Genomic DNA, 13,477 nt, shown 5'->3' with positions numbered 1-13,477 from the left:
AATTCATGATATTCATGACTTTTACCTTTTGATATTTTCTTGTATATGAATTCAAATTAAAATCTACAAGTTAATATGTTGGATCCACTTCACCATCTGAACCAAAAATCTAAGTTCAAGAATGGGACTCAATCAAATTTACTGGTGTTCTTTAAGTTAGATTTTTGGTTGTGATGGAGACGTGAATCCAACATATCAATAATTCATTTGAAGACAAAACTGGATAATGAATTGAGAACGCAACCAAATATCAACATTTGAAGGATATCTTCTACTGGGACAGTATATATAGGGCCTATTGTATATAATGAACAACATACAGTGAGCTCCAAAGGTATTGGGAGACTTAACACAATGTTTGTTGTTTTGGCTCTGTACTCCGGCACTTTGGATTTGAAATTATACAATGACAATGAGGTTCAAGTCAACCATTTAGAAATTACAGCACTTTTTTGTACATAGTCCCCCCCCCCCCCATTTTAGAGGACCAAAGTATTGAGACAAATTCACTTATGCTTATTAAAGTAGTAAAAAGTTAAGTATTTGGTCCCATGGCCATTGCATGCAATGACGACATCACGCTTGTGACTCTACACACTGGTTGGATGCAATGACGACATCAAGCTTGTGACTCTACACTGGTTGGATGCATTTGCTGTTTGTTTTGGATTTGTGTCAGATTATTTGGTGCCCAATAAAATGTATGATAAATATTGTATTGTGTTATTTTGGAGTCACCTATATTGTAAATAAGAATATACTAGGTTTCTAAACACTTCTACATGAATCTGGTTGCTACCATGATTACGGATAATCCTAAATGAATCGTGAATAATGATGAGTGAGAAAGTTAGATGCACAAGTATCATACCCCCAAGAATGCCAACCTCCCATGTTATTGTAATAGTGAGAGGTTAGCATGTCTTGAAATTAGATTGATGTAACAACCTATTAGTCAGGTTAAGTACATTTATATAAGTTTTCCCCTAATTTCAATGTTTACAACACTGTTTGAAATCAGATGAAAACAGTACTGGTTGATTACTTTTTTCAAATCCAATGTATTTCCCACGTTGATTCCACGTCGCAATACGTTGACAAATGACGTTGAACAACGTTGATTCAACCAGTGTGTGCCCAGTGGGAAGTGTCCTAGTAACCAACAGCCTACACAGTGGTGGGCCATCAGGGCCAGCAAGGCCTTCTCTGCTGGCCTAAACATCATCAGAATATCATTTTAAAAAAATATATTTTCCCACAAATATGTATTAAATTATTCCCCAGAGTAAGAGTTACACTCTTCATTTCATAGCGTTCCTCTTGGTTGCACTGCTTCCAGCCCCAGGTTGAGGTTTGGAGGGCTGGTCTTTATGTTAGATCTTTTATCCAATCATATTCAGCCATCATGTGTTGCCAGGGGTCTAAAATCTGCCCTCATGCCTTCAGAATCAACAGTGCGGGCACTTGTGGCTTAGAGTGAATGGAAATTAAAATTTAGTGTCAACCAATCAGCTTTAGAGTTGGCTATTGTACGCCTGCTGGCTGGCTCCAGTGTTACACAGGAGCCAGCTAGCAGGCGTAGTGCGTGCACGTCTTTTGATTGGATTACCATTATTGAGAGGCAGGTCCTATATGGGCAGGTCTCAGAACTAGGAAACTGAAATTGAACAACGAATTAATTCGCATACTACTAAGCTGTTTTTTCAACCCACAATGACGGAAGGAGAAGATATCGATTTGGTCGAGGATATAATTATAACGCCATTCTCAAGACAAACTTTTCAAGAAAAGTTAGACATTGTCAGGAGAGGTAGACGCCGACGCTACAAAGCCTGTCACAGGTGGGAAAGGGGTTTGTTCGCCACTTTCAACTATCAATGACTCACAGGCTCCGAGAAGCACTGCAAACTGTACTGCTGGGAATGCCTATTATTTGCAAGTGATCGATTTGGTGTTTGGAGCCACAATGGCTTTGCAAACCTGAGTTGTCTAACCAAGGCAGCAACGAGACACCAAAGGACGTCTGGGCACTTACAAACAATGGTGCTTTTGAAAACTTTTGGGGACACCCGAGTGGATCTGCACAATGAAAAGGTATTGTACTCTTCCCCTGCAATTCTCTGAATAAAAATGTCAATTTCAAGGTGACGCAACGCCTGGTTATACTGCGTTTCTGTCTAAATGTATAGTGTCTAGAGCCATGGCATCATCATGATGGTAATAAGAGGTGGATTAATTCGGGTGGGACTGTGTAGGACTTCACTGAAGGCCCAGGCCCCAGAACCACGGCACGCTACTGAGCCTACATTATAATCCTTTCTACATGATTTAAAAGGAAACAACTTGATTTCAACTACTCTTTGTACTGTAGTTACGTTTTCATTCACCTGGGAAGATGTTCTTGTCACTGATGGTTGTACACCTGCCCAGGAACATAGCCTGGTAGTTTTGCATAAGGGGTAACCTAGAGGACAGGAGTAGAAAGTCATTAACTTTTATTCTAACCAACACACACAATAACATCACTTATATTTGACTGCAATGTTCATCTCAAGACACGTTTTGGAGGCAGTGTTTTAGAACGTGTGTTGCTGTTGCTGTCTGACCGTGTCGTTGGCTGTTGAGGAGTGACTTGCCATGTGACTGACCTTATGGGGAAGTAGTGTCCAGTGTCTCTTACATCCACCCACCAGCTCTGCTTCCCTGCCGACATCTGTCCAATCAGGTCACAAGTCAATGAATAAATAAACACACAAGGACAAAACAAAGTCTCTCTCTCTCTCTCTCTCTCTCTCTCTCTCTCTCTCTCTCTCTCTCTCTCTCTCTCTCTCTCTCTCTCAGTCAGGGTTGATATTAAATTTCAGTACATATTCTACTGCTCTATTGTAAGTGCAATGATGTCAGGGGAGAACTGTGTTTTGTTTGTTGTTGTAATATTGCAAACAAACGTGGCAGTCACACCATTATGGATTCCAGTTTTAAACTGTTTCTTATACTAGCTAGATTTACACCGTACAGTAAGTCTGGTTTATTCACCGCTGTACTGTAATTACACTATTCTGTACCTGTGGCAGATTATTGTGGATCTGTATGGCTGCGTTGGAGCTTTGTGGTGCTGCCAGCTTGCTGCCGTTGCTGTTGCAGTACAAACTAGCCTCCTCGTATGGCAGCTTTGGTTCAGTCACAAACCAGAACTCGTTACCGTCAATGAATATGGACGTCTCATGGTGCCCACCTGCAACAGATCAATATTATTATTATTCTCAAATCCTCTTTTTAGTACTCAATATATTAAACAAACTCAGCTCATACTTCTTAACTGATGGTTATCATACATTGGTATATAATTTTATCAGAAAAAGTCAAGAGATATTACCAAACCTACATGTCAACACCACTCACCCACAAACAGGACCAAGCCTGACCTACTGAGGAGTGCTCTCATCTTATCTACCAACATAGACAGGGCTCTAACTCCACTAGCTCCACAATGAAATAGGGTGCAGGCCAGGCAGCAGGCTGTTAGCCACCCTGCCAGTTTAGTGGAATCTGCTATTAGCACAGTGTAGTCAGCTCAGCTATCCCCATTGAGAACGTGTCTGTGCCTCGATCTAGGTTGGGCAAAACTAAACATGGTGGTGTTCGCCTTAGCAACCTCACTGGAATAAAGACCTCCTCCATTCCTGTCATTATTGAAAGAGATTGTGATGCCTCACATCTCAATATAGGGCTAATTAATGTTAGATCGAGCAAGTGAGCAAGTGTCATACACCTTATGCAAACAGAGCACAGACATAGGGTAAAGGCAGAGAGCAATGTTTCCTGGTAAGTGGTCTGTGGATTCCCATTTTCAAACCTGGCTTTCTTTGGGTACCTACACAGTGCTGTCTTTGTTGCAGTGTATGGGGGGGGTATTAGATGTCACACGGATGCCAACAGATTCAGCCCTACTAAAGTTTTAAATACTAAAACTTCCAAGGCAGTTATAGTCAATGAACTAATCACTGACCATAATCTTGATGTGATTGGTCTGACAGAAACATGGCATAAGCCTGACGAATATACTGTGTTAAATGAGGCCTCTCCTGGGTACACTAGTGACCATATCCCCTGTGCATCCCGCAAAGGTGGAGGTGTTTGCTAACATTTACAAACACAATTAAAAAAATAAATAAAAATGTTTAAAGCTCATCTTTTGAGTTTCTAGAAATGAAATCAATGCAGCCTACTCAATAATTTTTTATTGCTAGGTCGTATACAGCATTCCTCACTGAGTTCCCTGAATTCCTATTGGACCTTGTAGTCATGGCAGATAATATTCACATTTTAGTGACTTTCATATTCACATGGAAAAGTACACAGACCAACTCCAAAAAGCTTTCGCAGCCATCATCGACTCAGTGGGTTTTGTCCAACATATCTCCGGGCCTACTCAATGCCACAGTCATACTCGGGACCTACAGTTGAAGTCAGAGGTTTACATACAACTTAGGTTGGAGTCATTAAAACTTGGTTTTTAACCACTCCACAAATTTCTTGGTAACAAACTATAGTTTTGGCAAGTCGGTCAGGACATCTACTTTGTGCATGACACAAGTCATTTTTCCAACAATTGTTTACAGACAGATTATTTCACTGTATCACAATTCCAGTGGGTCAGAAGTTTACATGCACTAAGTTGACTGTGTCTTTAAACAGCTTGGAAAATTCCAGAAAATTATGTCATGGTTTTAGAAGCTTCTGATAGGCTAATTGACATCATTTGAGTCAATTGGAGGTGTACCTGTGGATGCATTTCAAGGCCTACCTTCAAACTCAGTGCCTCTTTGATTGACATCATGGGAAAATCAAAAGAAATCAACCAAGACTCCAGAAAACAAATTGTAGACCTCCACAAGTCTTGCTCCCAAGGATGAACCATTTCCAAACACCTGAAGGTTCATCGGTACAAACAATAGTATGCAAGTATAAACACCATGGGACCACACAGCCGTCATACCGCTCAGGAAGGACCCTATTCCAACCAAACTACTGAAAGAGCTGCTTCCTGTGTTTGGCCCTCTTATGTTGAACATAACAAACGGCTCACTATCCACCAGATGTGTCCCAAACTCACTAAATGTGTCAGTAATAAAGCCTCTCCTGAAAAAGCCAAACCTTGACCCAGAAAATATAAACTATCAGCCTATATTGAATCTCCCATTCCTCTCAAAATGTTTTGGAAAAGCTGTTGCCCAGCAACTCCCTGCCTTCCTGAAGAGAAACAATGTATACGAAAAGCTTCAGTCTGGTTTTAGACCCCATTATAGCAATGAGACTGCACTCGGCAAGGTGGTAAATTACCGTTTAATGGCGTCAGACCAAGGCTCCTAGACCTTAGTGCTGCTTTTGATACCATTAATCCCCACATTCCTTTGGAGAGATCGGACACCCAAATTGGTCTACACGGACAAGTTCTGGCCTGGTTTAGAGCTTATCTGTCGGAAACATTTCAGTTTGTCTCTGTGGATGGTTTGCCCTCTGACAAATCAATTGTATATTTCGGTGTTCCTCAAGGTTCCGTTTTAGGACCACTATTGTTTTCACTATATATTTTACCTCTTGGTAATGTAATTCGCAAACATAATGTTAACTTTCACTGCTATGCGGACAATACACAACTGTACATTTTGATGAAACATGGTGAAACCCCAAAATTGCCCTCCCTGGAAGCCTGTGATTCATACATAAATGAAGTGGATGGCGGCAATGTTTTTACTTTTAAACTCGGACAAAACAGAGATGCTAGTTCTAGGTGCCAAAAAACAAAGACATCTTCTGTTGGATCTGACAATTAATCTTGATGGTTGTACAGTCGTCTCAAATAAAACTGTGAAGGACCTCGGCATTACTCTGGACCCTGATCTCTCTTTTGAAGAACATATCAAACCTGTTTCAAGGCCAGCTTTTTTCCATCTACGTAACATTGCAAAAATCAGAAACTTTCTGTCCAAAAACTATGCAGAAAAATGTATCCATTATTTTGTCACTTCTAGGTTAGACTACTGCAATGACTACTTTCCGGCTACCAGGATAAATAAATACACTTCAATTAGTGCCAAACACGGCTGCTAGAATCTTGACTAGAACCCCAAAATTGTATCATATCACTCCAGTGTTAGCCTCTCTACACTGGCTTCCTGTTAAGGCTATGGCTGATTTCAAGGTTTTACTGCTAACCTACAAAGCATTACATGGGCTTGCTCATACCTATCTTTCCGATTTGGTCCCCCCGTACATACCTACACGTACGCTACGGTCACAAGACCAACGCCTCCTTATTGTCCCTAGAATTTCTAAAAAAAATCAGCTGGAGGCAGGGCTTCCTCCTATAGAGCTCCATTTTTATGGAATGGTCTGCCTATCCATGTGAGAGATGCAGACTCTGTCTCAACTTTTAAGTTTTCATTGAAGACTCATCTCTTCAGTATTTTCTACAGTGGCTTGCGAGAGTATTCACCCTCCCCCCCCTTGGCATTTTTCCTATTTTGTTGCCTTGCAAAAAATATATTGTGGGGGTATGTATCATTTGATTTACACAACATGCCTACCACTTTGAAGATCCTAAATCTTTTTTATTGTGAAACAATACTTTGTAGAGCCACCTTTTGCAGCAATTACAGCTGTAAGTCTCTTGGGATATGTCTCTATATGCTTGGCATATCTAGCCACTGGGATTTTTGCGCCTTCTTCAAGGCAAAACTGCTCCAGCTCCTTCAAGTTGGATGGGTTTCGCAATCTTTAAATCATACCACAGATTATCAATTGGATTGAGGTCTGGGCTTTGACTAGGCCATTCCAAGACATTTAAATGTTTCCCCTTCAACCACTTGAGTGTTGCTTTAGCAGTATGCTTAGGGTCATTGTCCTGCTCTGTCCCAGTCTCAAATCTCTTGAAGACTGAAACAGGTTTCCATGTATTTAGCACCATCCATCATTCCTTCAATTCTGACCAGTTTCCCCAGTCCCTGCCGATGGAAAAACATCCCCACTGCATGACGCTGCCACCACCATGCTTCACTGTGGAGATGATGTTCTCTGGGTGATGAGAGGTGTTGGGTTTGCGTCAGAGACATAGCGTTTTCCTTGATGGTCAAAAAGCTCAATTTTAGTCTCATCTAACCAGAGTACCTTCTTCCATATTTTGGGGGGAGTCTCCCACATGCCTCTTTAAGCAATGGCTTTTTTTCTGGCCACTCTTCCGTAAAGCCCAGCTCTGTGGAGTGTACGGCTTAAAGTGGTCCTATGGACAGTTACTCCAGTCTCTGAATTACTGTTGCTCTTCCATGTCAGTTGAGTGGGTTGAGTCATTGACGTGTTCTTCCTGTTCAGGTTGGCGCACCCCTCTGGTTCGTGCCGTGGGTTTGATCTTCGTGGGCTATACTCTGCCTTGTCTCAGGGTAGTAAGTTGGTGGTTGAAGATATCCCTCTAGTGGTGTGGGGGCTGTGCTTTGGCAAAGTGAGTGGGGTTATATCCTGCCTGGTTGGCCCTGTCGGGGTGCATCGTCGGATGGGGCCACAGTGTCTCCCGACCCCTCCTGTCTCAGCCTCCAGTATTTATGCTGCAATAGTTTATGTGTTGGGGGGGGGGGGCTAGGGTCTGTCTGTTATATCTGGAGTATTTCTCCTGTCTTATCCGGTTGTCCTGTGTGAATTTATGTATGCTCCCTCTAATTCTCTCTTAGGACCTGAGCCCTAGGACCATGCCTCAGGACTACCGGCCTGATGACTCCTCACTGTCCCCTGTCTACCTGGCCGTGCTGCTGCTCCAGTTTCCTGCGGCTATGGAACCCTGACCTGTACACCGGACGTGCTACCCTGTCCCAGACCTACTGTTTTCGACTCTCTCTACTGCACCTGCTGTATCTAACTCTGAAAGATCGACTATGAAAAGCCAACTGACATTTAATCCTGAGGTGCTGACCTGTTGCACCCTCTACAACCACTGATTATTATTATTTGACCCTAATGGTCATCTATGAACGCTTGAACATCTTGGCCGTGTACTGTTATAATCTCCACCTGGCACAGCCAGAAGAGGACTGGCCACCCCTCAGATTCTGGTTCCTCTCTTGGTTTCTACATCTGCATTGCTTGCTGTTTGGGGTTTTAGGCTGGGTTTCTGTATAGCTCTTTGTCGGCTGATGTAAAAAGGGCTTTATAAATACATTTAATTGAAATTTGATTGACTTACCAGGATTGTACCACTCTGGGTTCTCGGGAGTTTTTCCTATTTCAAAATGAACAAACAAACAGTTATTTTCAACTATGCGAATGCAAGATTGAATGTGTAAAGGTCACCAAACATTTCCCCAAACTCTGACTCCTAAATGAGGGTTTCTTGTAAAAATGGACAGAGGACTGTTTATGTTGGCCAACCGGTTCAACATGGGTCAAGCAGACACTACACAAGAGACACTTTTGAATTGAAACTAAGGAGGAGCTAGGACAGGTTTACAATCACGTGTGTGTGTGTGTGTGTGTGTGTGTGTGTGTGTGTGTGTGTGTGTGTGTGTGTGTGTGTGTGTGTGTGTGTGTGGGGGATCTGGCAGACCCACTCCTGCCTGACGTCACAGTGAGTGTGTGTGTGTGTGGTTACCACGGGGGATCTGGCAGACCCACTCCTGCCTGACGTCACAGTGAGTGTGTGTGTGGTTACCACGGGGGATCTGGCAGACCCACTCCTGCCTGACGTCACAGTGAGTGTGTGTGTGGTTACCACGGGGGATCTGGCAGACCCACTCCTGCCTGACGTCACAGTGAGTGTGTGTGTGTGGTTACCACGGGGGATCTGGCAGACCCACTCCTGCCTGACGTCACAGTGAGTGTGTGTGTGTGGTTACCACGGGGGATCTGGCAGACCCACTCCTGCCTGACGTCACAGTGAGTGTGTGTGTGTGTGTGTGTGGTTACCACGGGGGATCTGGCAGACCCACTCCTGCCTGACGTCACAGTGAGTGTGTGTGGTTACCACGGGGGATCTGGCAGACCCACTCCAGCCTGAGTGTGTGTGTGTGTGGTTACGTCACAGTGAGTGTGTGTGTGTGTGTGTGTGGTTACCACGGGGGATCTGGCAGACCCACTCCAGCCTGACGTCACAGTGTGTGTGTGTGTGTGTGGTTACCACGGGGGATCTGGCAGACCCACTCCTGCCTGACATCACAGTGAGTGTGTGTGTGTGTGGTTACCACGGGGGATCTGGCAGACCCACTCCAGCCTGACGTCACAGTGTGTGTGTGTGTGTGTGGTTACCACGGGGGATCTGGCAGACCCACTCCAGCCTGACGTCACAGTGAGTGTGTGTGAGTGTGTGTGTGTGTGTGTGCGTGGTTACCACGGGGGATCTGGCAGACCCACTCCAGCCTGACGTCACAGTGAGTGTGTGTGTGTGGTTACCACGGGGGATCTGGCAGACCCACTCCAGCCTGACGTCACAGTGAGTGTGTGTGTGTGTGTGTGTGTGGTTACCACGGGGGATCTGGCAGACCCACTCCAGCCTGACGTCACAGTGAGTGTGTGTGTGTGTGTGGTTACCACGGGGGATCTGGCAGACCCACTCCAGCCTGACGTCACAGTGTGTGTGTGTGTGTGTGTGTGGTTACCACGGGGGATCTGGCAGACCCACTCCAGCCTGACGTCACAGTGTGTGTGTGTGTGTGTGTGTGGTTACCACGGGGGATCTGGCAGACCCACTCCAGCCTGACTTCACAGTGAGTGTGTGTGTGTGTGTGCGTGGTTACCACGGGGGATCTGGCAGACCCACTCCAGCCTGACGTCAGTGTGTGTGTGTGTGTGTGTGTGTGTGTGTGTGTGTGTGTGTGTGTGTGTGTGTGTGTGTGTGTGTGTGTGTGTGTGTGTGTGCGTGGTTACCACGGGGGATCTGGCAGACCCACTCCAGCCTGACGTCACAGTGGAATGGGGTGGCGTAGAACGGCAGATGAGGGAATTCGTGCATCAGGAAGACAAAAAAACTCTTTAAGGTTCCTTTCAGTGTCTGGTTAAAGAGAGAGAAAGAGACATTTGTTTCAAGACGACAAACCATTTCAGCATTGCCAGCAGCATACCACCGTGCATACCACTGCTGGCTTGCTTCTGAAGCTAAGCAGGGTTGGTCCTGGTCAGTCCCTGGATGGGAGACCAGATGCTGCTGGAAGTGGTGTTGGAGGGCCAGTAGGAGGCACTCTTTCCTCTGGTCTAAAAAAATATCCCAATGCCCCAGGACACTGCCCTGTGTAGGGTGCTGTCTTTCGGGAAGGGAAGTTAAACGGGTGTCCTGTCTCGCTGAGATCATTAAAAAGATCCCATGACACTTATATCGTAAGAGTAGGGGTGTTAACCCTGGTGTCCTGGCTAAATTCCCAATCTGGCCCTCAAACCATCACGGTCACCTAATAATCCCCAGTTTACAATTGGCTCATTCACCCCCTTCCTCTCCCCTGTAACTATTCCCCAGGTCGTTGCTGCAAATGAGAACGTGTTCTCCGTCAACTTACCTGGTAAAATAACAGATAAATAAAATCGATATGACAACTGTAGACAGATATTCATCGCCAACATGTTTCTGGGCCAGTGGCTTTTATAGGTAGTAAAACTCCTGGCCCTGGTGATAATGACAGTGAAATGTAGGAAGAAGCTGACATGGACACAGAATGAGGGCGGGTTTAAGTAGTGACAATTGTCACGACCGCCCACCAGCAGCTACTCTGCAGTGTTGAGGCCGTATTCCAGTATCTGAACCAACCCACCTTAAAGGCTGTGCAGCCCCGGTTGTACTCGTCATCCTCGTGGAACTCTTGGGGGAAAATGGCCATGGACACCTTCGGATGAATCACGACATGTATATTATAATAATGGTTACTCATTATAGTCTCTCTACGTGAGTTACACACTGAGGTACAATGTTTTTGTCCTCTACTCACAGGCCTGTTGTCGCTCCATTCCCAGGAACCAGCAGCTGGGTTTCTCCTGTTTAACCCCACCCAGAAGAACCGGTCATCACTGGGACAGACACAAACACCGTTAACAAACATATCATTCTCACATCTTTTTTTTTTTGGGGGGGGGTTATTAAAATGTTTGTGTGCTCTAAAAGGCAGTGTTTAAACAATGTTCCAGTGTCTTAAGTATATTGTTGCTAGTGATTGAACCGTTCCGCTGCAGAGCATTGCAGGACAGGGTGTGTCCTGGTATGAACCATACGTGTTACTTTTGACTGGAATCCGCTCACATTAGCGTAAAGACGATGATCCTGTGTGAATTTGAAAACACAGATGCGTGTGGTAACTGTGTTGGGTGTTGGGGACAGTTACACTGGTGGGAACTAGAGCGGTGTGTAAGCTCTGACCTACGAGCGATATGGCAGTGTGGTGTGTACTGCATAAAGCTGGCATTAAGTTGCTGTTGTTGGAATGTGACTATAAACATACATTCACATTGTTTAGGTGAGGTGGCTAGACCAGTCTGACTATTGTGATTGAGTTTGTGTTACCGCAGAGAGGAAAAGAATGACGTGTGTGCGTGCATGTGAGTATATGCGCAAGTGGTAGGTGCAGCGTGTGTGTGTGTGTGTGTGTGTGTGTGTGTGTGTGTGTGAGTATATGCGCAAGTGGTAGGTGCAGTGTGTGTGTGTGTGTGCATGTGAGTATATGCGCAAGTGGTTGGTGCAGCGTGTGTGTGTGTGTGTGTGTGTGTGCAGGTGAGTATATGCGCAAGTGGTAGGTGCAGCGTGTGTGTGTGTGTGTGCGTGTGTGTGTGTGTGTGCCTGTGAGTATATGCGCAAGTGGTAGGTGCAGCGTGTGTGTGGGTGTGTGTGTGCACGATAGGCCCCTACCTGATGGAGTCTCTCATAACATAGTGCAGGGCTTTCATCTCCTGTGGGTGGTTGAAGCTGGGCAGATGGGCCCCCAGGGCCTCACAGAACCTCTCTGCCTCCTCCCAGGACCGCTTACGACTCAGCCTCTCCTCGTGGAACACCTGGCACAGCATTGCCATGGTTACCAATACTAACACACCAAGACCCTACGGTAATGTTGTTATAACACACTAACATACCGCAATTAGGTCACCATGAGACCTCAATGTGCAACGACACAGTAACTTAAACCAACACGGACACTAAGGCGCATCGAGTGGACACTGCTGAGTGAAGTAAACTGGATCTGCGTCAATTCATTTCAAGGACACACACAGGCCGACACATACCTTGTAGCAGTAGGAAATGCCAGGCCTGGATGTCCATCCATCGGGACAGGGGAGGTTAGGGTCAGGCTCAGGCTCCAGGGGCTGTGGAGCGGCGATGTCTCTCTTACAGATGGAGCCAGCTTTAAACATGGTGCAGTTCTTTACCACCCATTTACCCAGAGGCTTGGCTGTGGACATCACTGCACAGCCCCCTGCTAGGGCTGAAACACACACAGACACACACGTAAGTAACTCGCATACACACGTATGTAACACACACAGACACGCACGTAACTCATGCACACCAATCACTCGTTTCTCTCCATTTCTCACCACTGAAACCCCAACAAGGTTAAACCCTCAACCAATTACAGAATACTTCTCAGTCGGGACTAACCTGGTTCAAACACGCCCCAGTTGGTGTATGTGACGTTGGTTTCTGAGCCATCCTGAGCGACCCACTGGTACTCCCCTGAAGTCTTTATGTCCCGGAGGCCCGTCCAGAAATACTGTCTCTTTACGTTGATCTCTTCTGCAAGGAGTCTATTGATGAAGGCCTGCTCAAACCTGTGGAGAACACATTGAGGAACGATTGAGCCTTGCGTCCTAAATGGCACCCTATACCCTATATAGTGCACTACTTTAGACCTTGCAAGAGGGAACAAGACAATTAGTGAGACCGCACTGAATGTTGAGAGTTGATGTGGAATGCCGATGGGTTTTGGCACCTTCTCTGAAATACAGCATTGACTTGACAGTGGCTGGACAATACAGAGCTAAAAGGAGGAAGGAAAGAGACAACGAGGAGTGGCTGTACCTGTTGTTTATGGTGAGGTCACACCTGTCCCTGAACGACACTTCTTTAGAGTCCACTTTGTAGCACGAGTTCCCATGTCTCCTCCAGTCCTTCAGGAAGGGGAAGAGATGTAAACAAAACGAATAAATGAAATCAATAATCATTGAACTGTTACCCTACAGCTAGACGCCATTTGTTGTTTGTCGTCAGAAATAAATAAAAAATAAAAAATGAATAAATTAAACAAATGAAATCAATCAAAAGAGCTCGACAAGGTACAGCGTGTCCTGGGAAGAGGAGGTTGGGACTGGGGAACAATGCTTACCCCTTCAGGAGGGCATCCTGTCGTAGAAGACTCATTCACCTCTCCTTTCTTCTGACACATGAAAGGCAGCTCCTGGGTACAGCTCCCAACCCTCCAGCCATGAGACTGGACAACAGAAAAAGGAGATAACGGCATGG

At 45.4% G+C, this 13,477-nt stretch overlaps 1 protein-coding gene across 2 annotated transcripts in view; it reads right to left on the bottom strand.

The window, feature by feature from the left end:
- Window positions 1-13,477, bottom strand: part of LOC124010986 (lymphocyte antigen 75-like) — a 43,469-nt gene that overhangs the window by 15,652 nt on the left and 14,340 nt on the right. For both annotated transcript variants that reach the window (XM_046323864.1, XM_046323863.1), the window contains exons 8-19: window positions 13,341-13,445; window positions 13,037-13,125; window positions 12,617-12,786; window positions 12,241-12,440; window positions 11,870-12,012; window positions 10,959-11,037; window positions 10,785-10,856; window positions 9,910-10,033; window positions 8,234-8,269; window positions 3,066-3,235; window positions 2,649-2,713; window positions 2,388-2,464 (exon numbers count right to left, since the gene is read on the bottom strand). In XM_046323864.1, coding sequence (XP_046179820.1) covers window positions 2,388-2,464; window positions 2,649-2,713; window positions 3,066-3,235; window positions 8,234-8,269; window positions 9,910-10,033; window positions 10,785-10,856; window positions 10,959-11,037; window positions 11,870-12,012; window positions 12,241-12,440; window positions 12,617-12,786; window positions 13,037-13,125; window positions 13,341-13,445 — 1,330 coding nt within the window. The remainder of the gene's footprint in view (window positions 1-2,387; window positions 2,465-2,648; window positions 2,714-3,065; window positions 3,236-8,233; window positions 8,270-9,909; window positions 10,034-10,784; window positions 10,857-10,958; window positions 11,038-11,869; window positions 12,013-12,240; window positions 12,441-12,616; window positions 12,787-13,036; window positions 13,126-13,340; window positions 13,446-13,477) is intronic.

Source organism: Oncorhynchus gorbuscha, linkage group LG23, assembly GCF_021184085.1.
Source record: "Oncorhynchus gorbuscha isolate QuinsamMale2020 ecotype Even-year linkage group LG23, OgorEven_v1.0, whole genome shotgun sequence".
NCBI lineage: Eukaryota > Metazoa > Chordata > Actinopteri > Salmoniformes > Salmonidae > Oncorhynchus > Oncorhynchus gorbuscha.
This window is presented reverse-complemented; position numbering and strand designations above follow the sequence as displayed.